Raw genomic sequence first — 15,557 nt, 5'->3', positions numbered from 1 at the left:
GAATAAGAAAAATAGTATAAAGGTAAATAATAAGAGGGGATGGGAAGAGTATGTATCAGAAAATATCAAAATCTATAATAAAAACTAAATAAAAAATTATAAATATATAATAAAAAGATTATTGAAAAGAATAAAATTGATAAAAAATATAAAAAACTGATTAAAAAAACAAAAATTAATAAAATAAAATAAAATGGGGAGGAGAATAGGAAGGAATATAAGAGTAAAAAACGTAAGAAGGGTCGGGAGGGGAGGGTGTTAGGGGGTGGAAAAAGCACTTCTCCGATGGAAGACGCGCGGCGCGGAGAGAAGCACGTATATAGCACGTGAACTTCGCGTGTCCAACTCTGTTATAAAATTCACGTGCTCTACACGTGACAAAAGCTCTATTTGAATGATGGAACTCAATTGGTTCCATATTTATACATATTAAGAGTGTGACAGATATAACCGAGTTGATTATTGTATAATAGATTTATAGAAGGATTAAATTCTAATAAAGATTGAGGAATTATTTTTTTATATGATGGCTAAATTGATTTTTTTTTAATTTACTCTTTTCTAATGGTATGAGACAATTGTGGAGGTTGTCAAAGTGACAGATTTCATCTATTTTATAGAATTACAGAATATTTATACATATAAAAAAACTCTTCAAAAGACCTATATAAAGAGATTTTTTTAAGAGACATTTCTCTTCGTAACTAGATGTTAAAAATATGTTCTATGAATAAATTAAACTCCAGAGTTAATGAATGAATAATATTCATTCATATATAAAAAATTAAATTTGTTATTTCAATATTCACTTTAAACTTAAATTTTTGTTATTCCAAGCTTTGCTCATAATCTTATAAAATCTTCAAATTTGATGTTTTAGTGAAAATATCAGTAATTTTATTTGGTATCTTTACCTACTTTAGTTAAACTTCATTTCTAATGATGCTCTCTCTAATAAAATGATATCTTATATTTATATATTTGTTCCTGTCATGAAAAATATGATGCTTTCCTAAAGCAATAGCTGATTTATTATCAATAAAAGTTTCAGTACATTCTTCTTGCAGCAAATGCATAACTTTCAATAATTTTTTTAGCCATATAACATGACAAACACAAGTAACAGTTGCATATTCTATTTAACAAGTTGACAAAGTCATAATTGATTGCTTCTTTGAATTCCAAGTGAATGCAGTATCTTAAATGTAAGATAGAAAATCATAAATTTTTTTTAATCATCAATATATCTTTCTCAATCACTATCATTGTATCCAACTAACTTGCAATTCTAAAAAAAATGAATAAATTAAACAATAATCTAAAATTCCCTTAACATACCTCAATATTCTTTTAACAACTTTTATATGAGATTGAGTTGATGACTACATACAACCACTCATAAGTTCAACTCCACAAAGAATATCAAGTCTATAACATCTTAAATATCTTAAATTTCTAACAATATTTCTATATAATATTTGATTTACCTTCTTACCGTCATTAAATCTAGACAACTTAACTCCACATTCAACGGAGGTGTCAATTAATTGACAGTCTTCCATATTAAATTCTTGTAAGATTTTATTTGCATATCTCTTTTGAGAAACAAATATATCATTATCATTTTGTTATACCTCAATGTTAAAATAATATGACATTATCCCAATATCTACCATTTCAAATGCTGCAATCATGCTTTAATTTCTTTAATTCATCAAAGATTGTTGAATTGCTCCCTATAAAAATCAGATTATTAACATAAAAACATACAATTATCAAATCATTATTCTCCTTTTCTTTAACATAGATATCATATTCATGTGGGCACTTTATGAAATCTTTAAATTTGAAATATTGATAAGTCTTATTGTATCAAGCTATAGGGCTTGTTTTAGTCCATACAAAGCCTTCTTCAACTTCAGGACTTTGTTTTCTTGCCCTCTGAAAATATATCCTAATGGTTGTTCTATATAAACATCTTCCACTAAATTGTCATTCAAGAAAGCTGACTTGACATATTACTAAAAAATATTTCATTTTCTTTATGCAACCAATGCAATACTTAATCGAATAGTTTTTAATTGATCAACTAAAGTAAAAAACTTCATTATAATTGATACCTAGTTGTTGACTAAATTCTCTTGTAATAAAATGAGCTTTGTATTTTTGGACTTCTCCTTTTACATTAATTCTTCTTTATCTTATTGTTTCATTTCTTACCAATGGTTTGCTTTTCTTTTGGAAGAATTGTCAATTCCCATGTGTCATTTTTTTGAATTGTCTTTATTTCTTCATCCATTGTTTGTCTCCATTATTCATTTTCACTGTTAATTCAAAGGTTAAAGATTCTGAATATGCAAAAACACAAATAGAAGCATTGATTTCATGAGTTTTAGTATAAATATCTTGTAAACCTCTCATCGTTTGAGGTGTTTCAGTTGGACTATCTTCATGGGGAGTAAGTGGTCGAGTTGTATTTTATGTTGACACTATAGTGTTTTGTTCTTCTTCTCCAAAGTATGGAAGAAAATTATAAGTTTGTTCTTCTTGAACTCCCCATTTCCAAGATGCTTCTTCAACAAATTCAACACCTCGACTTATCATCATTTTGTCATTGCTTGAGTTGTATAACTTATAGCCTTTGGATTGTAAATCATATCCAATAAAAACGCATTTAACACTTTGATCATTAAGCTTCGATCTCTCTTGTTGTAATACTTGAGTAATGCAATGCTTCCAAAAGCTCACAAATGTTTGACATTAGGTTTTCTTCTATTTCATGCTTTTTGACGAGTTTGATCGTTAATGTTCAATGTTGGAGAGCAATAGAATTTCCTTGATTTACTTTGCATATTCATCAAAATTGTAGATAGATAATTATCGAAGTAGATGCACGTGAAGTAATAGAATACTATTTTACTTTATCTTATCACCGAAGTTGTATCCAGGAAAAAAGTGAAGTCTTTGATCGGTTCAAAGAGGCGAAGCCGATTCAGAGTTGGACCGATGCTGAAGAAAAAAAATATCTTTTACTTCGTTTGTTTTGTAAAGTGCCTAAGACCATCTCCAACCATAAAACCTATTTTGGTGCTCTTTCAACACCAATTTGGTGTCATTTGAACACCAAAAATTTTTCCAACTCCAACCAATGCACACCATTTCCTACACTAAAAGGAATATTCCTTTTTCCCATCTTATAATTTATTATCAACATACATATTAATTTGTTAAATCTTTTTATTACGATAATAATTACTATTAAAATTAAAAAAATTTATTGTACATGATAACTAATTTTTATGATATTATGTTTTTAGTTACAAGAAAATTAAAATTAGTATTTTGTAATTTTGTTAGAAATAATTTAATAAACATACTAATATTTAATATTTAAAGATAATACACAATCATAAACAATTTAGATAATATTTTTAAAAATATTTTCGCAAAACAAATAACACTTCATTAATAATACAAATAACACTTCATTAATAATACATCATTATGAACCTTAATTATCAGAATTACCAAATTGTTCCCACAAATGCTCAATTAATGCATTTCTAAGGGCAAAGTGAGCATTTTTATTTTTGATTCCTTCATATCTAGCAAGAAACTCTTGAAATCGGATATTGTCATCTACTGCTGTATTAACATCTGCAGCCGATGAGACTTCACCTTGATCAACAATTGAGGTATTCATATCGCGCTCATCTTCAATTATCATATTATGCATAATAATACATAAAGTCATTATATCATGCAAAATATTTTTCTGCCAAAAACGTGAAGGTCCTGCAACAATTGCAAAGCGTGATTGGAGCACTCCAAATGCTCGCTCAACATCTTTTCTACATGCCTCTTGTTTCATTGCAAACAACTTATTCTTTGTACCGCGTGGATCTTGAATTGTTTGAACAAGTGTAGACCATTTTGGGTATATACCATCAGCTAAATAGTAACCCATGTTGTACTCTTTTCCTTGAATGACATAACGAGCAGGGGGAGCAATACCTTGAGCAAGGTTAGAAAAAAGATGAGAAGGCTCCAAAACATTAATGTCATTGTTAGATCCAGGTAAACCGAAATATGCATGTCATATCCAAAGATCATAATCAGCTACAACTTCTAGAATAATTGTTGGCTTTCTACTACAACCAGAATATTGTCCAGCCCATGCTGTTGGGCAATTTTTCCATCTCTAATGCATGCAATCTAGACTACCCAACATACCAGGAAAACCACGTTGCTCACCAATATGAAGAAGTCTGGCAACATCATTAGCATTGGGTGATCACAGGTACTGTCCTCCAAATACTTCAACAATAGCACGGCAAAATCTTTTCACACTTTCTATGGCAGTTGATTCTCCTATTTTGATGTACTCATCAGTAGCGTCTGCCGGTACACCATATGCCAATATTCGAAATGCAGCTGTCATTTTTTGTAAACCTGACAAACCAAGTTTTCCAACTCCATCTCTTTTCTGCACAAAATAATTATCATGATTACTAACCTCGTTAAAAATATGCATAAATAAATTTCTTCCCATCCGGAATCTTCTTCGAAACATTGCAGCATTATATGTAGGATTTTCGGCAAAGTAATCATTGAATAGATTACGATCGGCAGCTTCTCTATTACGATTGATCACTATGTGACCAGGAATAGATCCTTGATGTTTGCCTTTGTTGCTTTCTTCACTCAGATGTTTCAAAATGACCTGATTGTTTCGGTAGATCGCTTGAGTGATAAGCCTTCTGTGTGTTTCAAATATATCATCATCTTCAGAGCTTGAGGATGATATAAATTTGATGTACCTTCATATCTAGCACTCATTTTTTGAGATGAAGAATGTGATTGAATTGTTTTCAGTTATGGTATGTATTTATAATGTATACACAACACTATTATTTTTACAGGTGATGGGACATCACAATGCACACACTATTATAATTATTTCAGAAGATGAGACATTACAATGAACACACAACACACTACTAGAAAACTAAGCTTTTGAGACACAACAAAATATGTCTTAAATTATAAATTTAGTGTCTCAAAATATTTTTGAGACAGTGATGAGACGGTAATGTAGTCGTCCCCAATACAAGCGTCTCAAAAAAATATTGAGACAGTTGTACTGTCTCAAATGCTATTTAAGACGATGATGAGACAGTTGTTCAATTGTCTCAAAAGTATTTAAGACAGCTATTGTTTTGTCTCAAATGTTATGTCTTATCCTATGAAAAAACTAGAGACACTAAATTGAGATGGTAATGTGCTGTCTCAAATAGAAGTGAAGACAATAAATTACTGTCCCTAATGTTTTAACTTGTTAGATGCAACATTTGTGATTAAAATTAATAATCTTAAAAGAATATTTACTATACAAATTAATCTAGATCAGATTTATTGAATTATCATTTCAAAACAAAAAGAAAAATTCTCTCTATAAATTAAAAATGATATACATAATATAAAATTCTATAATCATTAATTGATCCAACATTCATCCAATAATAAAAATATCTACATATCCATCATTAATTTGATAAGAAAAAAACTGTTATTCCCATAAAAGTTACACAATAGAAAGTCTAAAGATCAACTCCTCATGATCTAGAGATAACTTCTATAATCCTTCTTCGTCAGAATCCTGAACATTTAAAAAAAAACTCTTATTAGAGGTAAAGATGATTTATAATATATATTGTTAAAAAAATCAATAAATAGAACTTTTCAATAAGAAATATCATCATTTAACACATAATCCTCTTTCTTACAACTATGTATATATACAACACAAACAACCCCAAGTTAAACAAACCTCTTCATCTCATAATAAGAAATGATGGTTCCTGTGCTTGTCAATATCTTTGTGACTTTCAAGTTGTTGCACTTGTAAAATAAATTTATCTATAACTTAAAAATATGTACACTACTACATCATCAAAATTGTTAATATGTACACTACTACATCACCAACATCAATTGATTATGAATTTTGTTGTTCATCAATGAGCTCCAAAGTTTGAGCTTGCAATATTGATGCATGCTGAACTTGTTATTGATGCTTGGATCTTGTTTGTGGATGAACTATTGGACGTAATATGCTATTTAGTTTTTCTTGTTGCAGTTTCTCTTTTACATATGTGGGAGGATGCATTTGAGATAAATTACCTCTTACCACATTTGCTTGATCACCATTCAATTTTTCTAGCATGGTTGTCTCTTTCTTTTTTTGTCTAACCATGATGATCCCTATCATGAAAAAAAATCAACATATTAGTCCAGATGTCATAAAAGGTCAATTACACATTTGAAGCTAAACTTAAAAAAGAAAACAATGATGGCCAATTATTAAATTATAAATAAATCAGATTAATACTGAAAAATTGATTATATATCAAACATAAATGAAGAAGAATAAAAATTGATGACCATTGCAATTAGTGACTTCTTTAAAAAGTTCAAAAGCTCATTTTGCTTGGACGATGCAAATTTGTTCTATTACCAGGATTAGGCAGAATGGACGAGCAATTTGTGGAGAACTCCATGGATAGTAACACAACCAAAGAAATCTCTATGTTGAAGAGGACTAAGAAAGCCAATTTGGTTAGTAATGAAGCTCCTATCGACAAAGGTATTGAAGTGTTCCTATTGAACCAGGTAAAGTTCAAAAGAGAAGGGAGATGAGGCATGGTGAAGTTGGTTCTGAAACTACATTTGTCCAAGAAAATAGCAATGCAAATGAAACAAAAAAAGTTGACTTGTCGCAGGAGAAGGAAATGGTGAAGAGTAGTGTGCATTCACAGATCGACTTAAACAGCAATGCTAAAGACGCAACTAATGTAAGAACTCCACCAATGTTACTGGAATTGTTGATCAGTTAGAGCATGATCAATTAGGAAGAAAAAGGAAGACAAGGAACAATGCCGGAAACAAAAAGCAAATGTGCATACCAACCATGGACTATCAGTTCTCAAATCAAAACATTATCTGCTTCCAACTCTCCACTTCCATGTGTAAGAAAAAAGCCTTGAGAGAATGATTTCCAAGCTCACTGGGTTCGAGAAAGCTGAGACTAAAGTAGGTTCTTCAAATGCATTATCCTCATCAACGTTAAAGAATAACAATACAAAAAACAATCCTAATATGTTTCATCATTCTCTGCAACTTCTTCATCCTGTCCAAAATCAATGGCTCCATCAAGAAGAACATGGCAGCAGCGGCGGGCGGGCATGACAGGACGAAAAGAAGAAGAAGAAGAAGAAGAAGAAGAAGAAGAAGAAGAAGGCAGAGGAAGCAGCGGCGGGGGGAGGAAGCGGCGGCGGAGGAAGCAGTGGCGGCGGCAACGGAAGTGGCAGCGGCGGCTAAAGCGGCGGATGTATCAGCGGGCAGGCACGACAGGGTGAGAAGAAGAAGAAGAAAATGAAGGTGGAGGCAGCAGCGACGGCTGAAGCGGCGACAACGGCGGCTTTTAGGTTTCGAAGCGTGAGAAAATGAGAAGACGATGATGTTAATAGAAATTTAGGACTTAGTTTTGATAACAAAATTTATTTTCTAAAATATATCACTTAAAAATATAATAAATAATCATTTTAATTTTTTAAAAAATTCTATATAATCCTATAAATTTATTTTCTTATTAACTATTAATTATATTATTATTATTTTCTTATATAAATATAATTAGATTAAATTTTAATTAGTTTTAATTAATATTATCACCCTCTATATATATATATATATATATATATATATATATATATAATAAATTTATTATTTACTTTTATTATTATGTTATTTAATGATTTAGGCATATCCTAAAAAGTTAGTACATCATTAAATATTTAATATGATTTATTTTTATAATTCTTAAATTATCAATAGTCTAAAGACAAATTATAAATTAAAAAAATTCATTACTGTAAATTATCAATAGTCACAATCGTTCTGTGAAATAATATTGGAAGTGGAACGGTAGAATCTGTGACAGTTATCACGATTGTTTCGATGAATCATATTCAAGATAATTTAAGACAAATATTTTTTTAACGTTTTATTTGAATGTCTTATATAATTATATTTTTAACCGTCTTTATTAGGTGTCTTATTAGTTGAATTTGAGATAAAATCTTAAATGCTGTCTTAAATTTAATGTCTCAATATAAAATTTTGAGACATTTATTATTACTGTCTTAATTACTTAGTATTTGAGACGAATTTTATCATTGTCTTAAAATTTTTGTCTCAAAAGCCTAATTTTCTAGTAGTGACACTATTATTTTTTTAGGAGATGGGACATCACAATGCACACACAACATTATTATTTTTGTAGATGAAGGGACATCACAATGCACACATCATTATTATTATTTCAGGAGATGGGACATCACAATGCACACACAACATTATTATTTTTGCAGGCGAAGGAACATCACAATGCACACACCATGATAATTATTTCAAGAGAGATGGGACATTACAATGAACACACAACACTATTATTTTTTTAGGAGATGGGGCATCACAATGCACACACAACATTATTATTTTTGCAGATGAAGGGACATCATAATGCACACACAACATTATTATTTTTGCAAATGAAGAGACATCACAATGCACACATCATTATTATTATTTCAGGAGATGGGACATCACAATGCACACACAACATTATTATTTTTGCAGGCGACGGGACATCACAATACACACACCATGATAATTATTTCAAGAGAGATGAGACATTACAATGAACACACAACATTATTATTTTTGCAAATGACGGGGCATCACAATGCGCACACTATTATAATTATTTCAGAAGATGAGACATTACAATGAACACACAACACTATTATTTTTTTTAGGAGATGGGACATCACAATGACACACAACATTATTATTTTTGCAGGTGACGGGACATCACAATGCACACACCATGATAATTATTTCAGGAGATGGGACATTACAATGAATACACAACACTATTATTTTTTTTAGGAGATGGGACATCACAATGACACACAACATTATTATTTTTACAGGCGACGGGACATCACAATGCACACACCATGATAATTATTTCAGGAGATGGGACATTACAATGAATACACAACACTATTATTTTTACAGATGACAGGACATCACAATGCACACACTATTATAATTATTTCAGAAGATAAGATATCACAATGCACACACAACACTATTATTTTTACAGGTGACGGGACATCACAATGCACACACAAATCTTATACAATGCACATAATTTTTTCCTATATAATGGCATACTAGACATGGCCATCACAATACACCTTTACTCTTGAAAAAAATGAGTTCAAATTCTCGTTCATTATCCTACTCAGTTGAAGAAGATAAACATTTATGTCATGTTTATCTTCATATTTCTCAAAATCCAATCATAGAAATCAACCAAAAAAAGGATCAATTTTGGGCAAGAGTTGAGATAGAGTATAATCAAGATCCAAATTTTAAAAATTCAGAGCGACCGAGAAGATCATTACAAAAAAGAATGAATACTATGATTGCTGCTGTTTCCAAATTGAAGGGTTGCATACGACAAATCGAATAATTGAATCCAAGTGGAGCATCAGAGGAAGATATTGTAAGTTGTTTTCATTATTTCTTTTGTAGACTATCCAAGTTGTTTTCAATATCTAATTTAGTTATTAATTTTGTTTCATAATTGTATTATTTTCTTACAGATGAATCGTGCTCAAATGTTATTAGTACAAGACCCTAATTACTCAAAGGGCTTCAAATTTGGACATGTGTGGAGCATTCTTCAAGGTATTGAGAAATTCAATAGTGACAACGTCAAAGCTGCATCTACGAGAGTGCAACGACAAACTGCTCAAGATGATTATTCTCAATCATATAATCTTGAGAAAGATGTTTATTCACCTTCATCTCCACATGTCTCTTCGTTTAATCTTAACATCACTGATTCAGACAGTGGTGGTACTTCAACTAAACGACCTATTGGGGTGAAGAAAACAAAACTGAAGAGAAAGAATGAACAACAATTCAGTAAAATGGTTTCACAGAATGACGAACTTGTTGCGGCGTTGGATCGAAGTACCAATGTTGCTATGTTCAAGGAAGAGAATAAAATTTTATTCAAAGATTTGAATACCATTGCTGATCCGATAATACGTGAATTTATTCGCGGTGAACAAGTCAGAATTATGCAAAAGAGGACTGAAAATCAAAAATCTCAATCAACTTCACATCAAGGAGAAGGATCTAGGATCAATTCGTCTCAAGAAGAAGAACAAGGATCTCAAGATCCTTTGAATGATTCCGGTAAATTTTATGATTACTTCGGTGGTTTATTAGGAGGTAATTTTTCATAATATTAAACATTGATTTGTTTAGTATTGCAATGTTATTGTAGTTATTTAAATATATGTTTATTTTAGTGTTTGTGGCATCTTTAAATTGTATGATGGACTATGTGTTATGTATTTTGGAATTTTAAATGTTTAATTGTGTGTTTGTTATGAAATTATCAATATTATAAATTTTAATATATTGATAATCTTAGTAATATAACAAATATTTTAAATATTAATTATTTAAGTTAATAACTAATATAAATTTATAATATATAGAATTTACATAATAAATTAAATTAAATTAAATAATATTAATTTATAATATTTAAGAATATTTTAAATATAAATTTAAGAATATAATATATTATAATAATAAAATCCGTACTTGCACCATTTTGGTGCAAGTTTTAGGGTATCCATTGGGGAAAATATGGTGCCCCTTTTACACCAAAATGGTGTAAAAGAGCACCAGTTGGAGTTGCTCTAAGTAATCGATGATATATAATTTTACAATTTACATTAATTGCTAAAGTAAAAAAAACATCTTTTACTTCATTAGTTGTATAATATGTTGAAGTAATAGATGATATGTAACTTCACAGTTTACATTGATTGACGAAGTGAATATATTCTATAACTACACCATAATTTTTATTTATCGAAGTATTTGGTATTATACTACTTCATAGTTTACATTTATTGACAAAGTAATTGATTGTGAAAACTTCATTGTTTTATATAATACTGAAGTAATTGATAAGAAATAACTTCACAATTATTAAACTATGATAGAGTAAAGAAGTGAAGTAAAAAATATAATTTTCACTTTATCAAAATTAAACAATATATATATAATGCATTAATTAGATCAACAAAATGATAAATACCTTAACAATCCATAAACTTATCAACCAATGCACAAGTATATATCCACAAATCCAAGTATAAAAAAAATACATCCACAAAACCAAAAGTGTATCCACAAGTATGTATATCCAAAATTTCACAATGCAAAATAAAATATTTATCCCAACATATACGATCTATTTAGGCACTGACATAGATGAATTTGCTCTATTCACTTCAGACTTAATTATACTGAGATTAGTTGTAATATTGGTTCTTAATTATTCTTGTAAACTTTTATGCAAAAAATATAAAGATGCACTAGATTCATAAAATCATTCATCCAAAAAATGACGAGTGATTGAACTTATCAAAGCAGACTCACTTTATAGAGCTAGTTCGAAAACATTCTGCAACAAAAAAATTAGTTGGTACTATTTCATATCATATATACATACATGTTCAAAAAAAACATGTGCATAAAACGTTGATAAAAAAAGTATACATAGAATGTTTGATTAAAGTGTTTATGCCTGCATATATGCTGAATTCTCAAAAAAAAATATGCATATATATATGCATTTCATTTATGTTCTATAGACAAAAGTATTGTTGTTGCACAAACAAGGAACGTAACAAGCTGATATGTTATGTTTACACTAATATTGATTGGCATATAAACGCTTTATGTATAAACATTAATATGTAGATTTGTATACTAAAATGTAGATTTGTATACTAACACTTGATCTAATATGTAGATTTCTATCAGTTCGGCATGTATATATAATCAATCCTTGATTAACAAATTCAAATGAACAGTAAAATCGAATCTGATATTTATTAAGATCTTTTTCCATATTTTTTGTTTTAAGTTATCTGGAACATTAGGCTAGAATTTTATATTGATTGGCATCATGGATCTAACAATAGAGCCAATGTATAATTATAAAACCTTTCCATTTGCATTATATGTTAACCTTCCTATGTCATCATAATCAATCTTCACTTTTTTCCACTTCAAACACTAATACTAAATTCAGTGCAAGCATAATTTTAAACATAAGAGAATAAGATGACAAAATCATTATTACAGAAAGAGTCATTTACCATGAATAGATATATAAAAAGGGTTTTAAATCTAACAATACGCTCCAAGCCACTTCAGATATGTAAGATAATTAGAAGAAGTCCAACTAATTACCCAGTAGTAAATTCATGAATAAATAAAAATTAAATTACTTGAGCTGGTAACAAAAAGAACAGGTATGCCCATATTTTCATAAAGGAACAAAGACTAAAAAATAATATTATAATGGCATTTTAATTTGTAAAATCTAATAAAAAAAAGTAAGAAGAGATAGTTCAAATAGGTACCTGCATTATTTAGTAAATTGTAAGACAATGCCATGCATAAATTAGTATAGTATTATTATTCATAGGTGTGAAACAACCTCAAATAATTTAAATAAGATTTTTTATCTAGTTGTTCATTCAAAAGTTGTCACTATAAAACAACATTAACTAGTTCCATGTCAAAATCAATAATCAAAGAATTAATCAAACTCGGAGTTCTTGTTCAATTTTTTAAAAAAAGAAAATAAAATGCGCCTATTATTTGGAAAGCTCTAGTAATCATGCCTCTTGTCACCTTACATATGTTTCCAAAAATGATCCAAGTATAATTTCATCTTATTTTCTTAAGTAATTAAGCTATATAAAAATTTGGAAGCTCAACCATTCTCAAAGTACATGAGCAATGGAGATCTTGACTAAACTTTCAACTAGAAAAATGATTAATCATATTTTAGTTCATATGTATAATTCTTGTCCTGCTCCACCAGGTTTTACTTCAGGATTCATGCCAAAAAAATAATACCAATAAACTAGAGAGTAACACTTGCCTCTTAGGATCTGTTAGAGACAGCACAACAAAGAGGAAAGGAAAAGAAATCTAACAGTGAAACAAAGAGGAAAGGAAATAAGGGGTCAGAGAGGGAACAAATCCTAGTGTTGCAGAGAAGAAAGGATCTCCATGCGTCGGGGCAAAAACGTGAAGATAGCACAACATATTTTTGGCTTTTAGCATGCATCTTGCTATGATAAAAATGATTTTATTTTTTCTTTCAGCTATTTCATTTTACTGTACCTATCTAAGAACTGTCAAAGGACGTTGGATTTCAAAAGTTTCATAAAAATCATAAGTCCTTGGAAGTATATTCACTTCCTCGATCAGACCTCAAAGATTTGATATTATATCCACTCACTTTTTATACTAGAGTCTTGAAATTTTTGAAAGCACCAAAGTTTCTAATTTTTACATAAGAACATAAACCTAAATTTTTCTTCTAAAATCAACAATAAAGAGTAAAAAATATTTACTCTTACCAAGTGAAGGAGGATTTATCGATCCATAGACATTTGTATGCATAAGTTCAAGTGACAATGTTGCTTCTTTTGGAAAACTCTTTCTAGCATGTTTCCTAAGAAGACATGCTTCAAATAAATGATTTGGATGACTGATCAGAGGCATACTTTTACCATATTTTTTTTTCCCATAGCCTTTAATGCTCTAAAGTCTAAATGACCAAATCTCACGTGTCATTGTCATATTTCATCTTGCACATTAGCCTTCAAACACTTTGCTTCAATTGCCTTAATATTCAAAGTAAATATCATGTTCTTTGACATAGCAACCTCAGCAAGCAACTTACATTTTGATCTCTAAGCCAGAATAGTTATTCTTCATAAGAATCTCACGACCTCTTTCACATAGTTGACTTAAGCTTATAATGTTACTCTTTAATTTTTGCATAAAGTAAACATCTGATATTCTTTTATGACTACTATCTTTAGAAGAGATGGGAATTTTACCTTTCTCTTCAATATGAATTTTTTTAGGAGTTCCCAAAAGAAATAATGCCTTCCACTTTTCTCATTAAGTTATATAAATTCATCTTTATACCCACACATATGGTTGCTTGCACCATTATCCAAATTCCATAAATTGTTATCACCTTTTTCTTCTTCCTTGATTTGTAGTAATAAATTTGTTTCTTCAATTTCTTGATTGCCAGCAACAAGATGAACTTCTTCTTTAATATCATTAGTAACACTGTGACATTCCCAAGCATAGTGACCTATTTTATGGCAAGTATAACATTCAACTATAGATTTGTCATACTTTCTTCCATTTGAAGTTGGATAATAGCCTTGTCCTTTTTCCTCTTCCACTTTCATAGTATCTAGGTGATAGTTGACTTCTTTCTTCTTAATTAAAATTGGCTCTTTTCCCCTCACTTGGTTTATTTTGACCTTCCTTGTTCACAACCTCTTGCTCGACCACGACTTCTTGTTGGTCCCGGTATCTCTCGAAGTGCGCAAACTGATATTGATCGTCGAGGCTAGTGTTCAACACTATCTCCGTAAATGATATTGCTCCGCTACGGTGCTAACAGATAGCAGCAATTCGTTCCCAAGATACAACGACGAACGTCTCGGAATCGTAGCACTCCGAATTTCGAGACCAGCGAACCTTCTCGTAGGCTATTTGGACTCTTTATGCAAAAGATGAGATGAATGCTCAAGAGAGAGTAGAATAGATGAATTCGATGATTCGAATGAATTTTCCAGCATCTGGAGGGTTCTATTTATACCAAATGAAGAGGTTGAATGTCTTTTGGATGAGTGAATGTGTTCTTTGGGATGGATCGATCTGGATCGTCCATTCTGAAGAGTTATAACCCTTCACATATCCCACTTTAATCTCATCCATCAGATCTGAAAAGTTGTGACCCTCAGATCTCGCCTATTGTCATCAGCCATCGGATCTGAATCTACTGATCCATTCAATCTAACGCTTCAGATCAAGTCTCATCTCAAGTGGTCAGATCGTGACTCTTCGCGATCCAACACTCCAGATCGCATCACCGGCGATCCATCACACCTCTTTGATCAATGGTAGTCATCCGTTTGCCCCAATCAACAATCCAATCATCTCTTCTTGCCCACGTGGATGCCACATAGGCATTGCCATGTCAGATACGAGTCTGACACGTCACCCGAGTGCCACGTAGGCACTGCAATGTCATCTGGAGCATAAATTTAAGCTCCTCAATGCTCCTCGAAGTGCAAAGTGCGCCTACAAAGCGTCCATTGCGCACGTGGCGGGTGGCGAGCTCACAGGTGCGAGCACCTGCTCGCCCCTGAGAAGAGAGCACCTGGTCTTTTTCTAAGTTAACTCCATTAACACAGCATCATTAATAAGCAAAGAATGCACATCGAAAATTTTCGATGTGGGACTATTCTCCCATGCATTTCCTTATATATCATTAATGAGTA

General features: G+C 30.8%; 1 protein-coding gene, 1 long non-coding RNA gene and 1 pseudogene across 3 annotated transcripts; 1 reads left to right on the top strand and 2 right to left on the bottom strand.

The window, feature by feature from the left end:
- Positions 1-3,511: 3,511 nt before the first annotated feature.
- Positions 3,512-4,934, bottom strand: LOC122004658 (annotated as a pseudogene).
- Positions 4,935-5,506: 572 nt separating this feature from the next.
- Positions 5,507-7,519, bottom strand: LOC122004048. Of its 2 annotated transcripts, none has more exons than XR_006118196.1 (3): positions 6,966-7,519; positions 6,184-6,264; positions 5,507-5,659 (listed from the first exon to the last, which is right to left on the bottom strand). It is a non-coding gene; the product is annotated as an uncharacterized LOC122004048 (long non-coding RNA). The 2 variants fall into 2 exon arrangements; XR_006118195.1 differs by having other exon boundaries at positions 6,970-7,519.
- A 2,218-nt stretch (positions 7,520-9,737) lies between these two features.
- On the top strand, positions 9,738-15,180 carry LOC122004657. Its single transcript, XM_042559510.1, has 2 exons — positions 9,738-10,374; positions 15,038-15,180. The coding sequence occupies exons 1-2, from the start codon at positions 9,738-9,740 to the stop codon at positions 15,178-15,180; spliced, it is 780 nt and encodes a 259-aa protein (XP_042415444.1).
- The last annotated feature ends 377 nt before the right edge of the window (positions 15,181-15,557 follow it).

Source organism: Zingiber officinale, chromosome 7B (genome assembly GCF_018446385.1).
Source record: "Zingiber officinale cultivar Zhangliang chromosome 7B, Zo_v1.1, whole genome shotgun sequence".
Lineage (NCBI taxonomy): Eukaryota > Viridiplantae > Streptophyta > Magnoliopsida > Zingiberales > Zingiberaceae > Zingiber > Zingiber officinale.
Note: the sequence above shows the minus strand (reverse complement) of the source record. Positions and strands in the feature narration are given on the sequence as shown.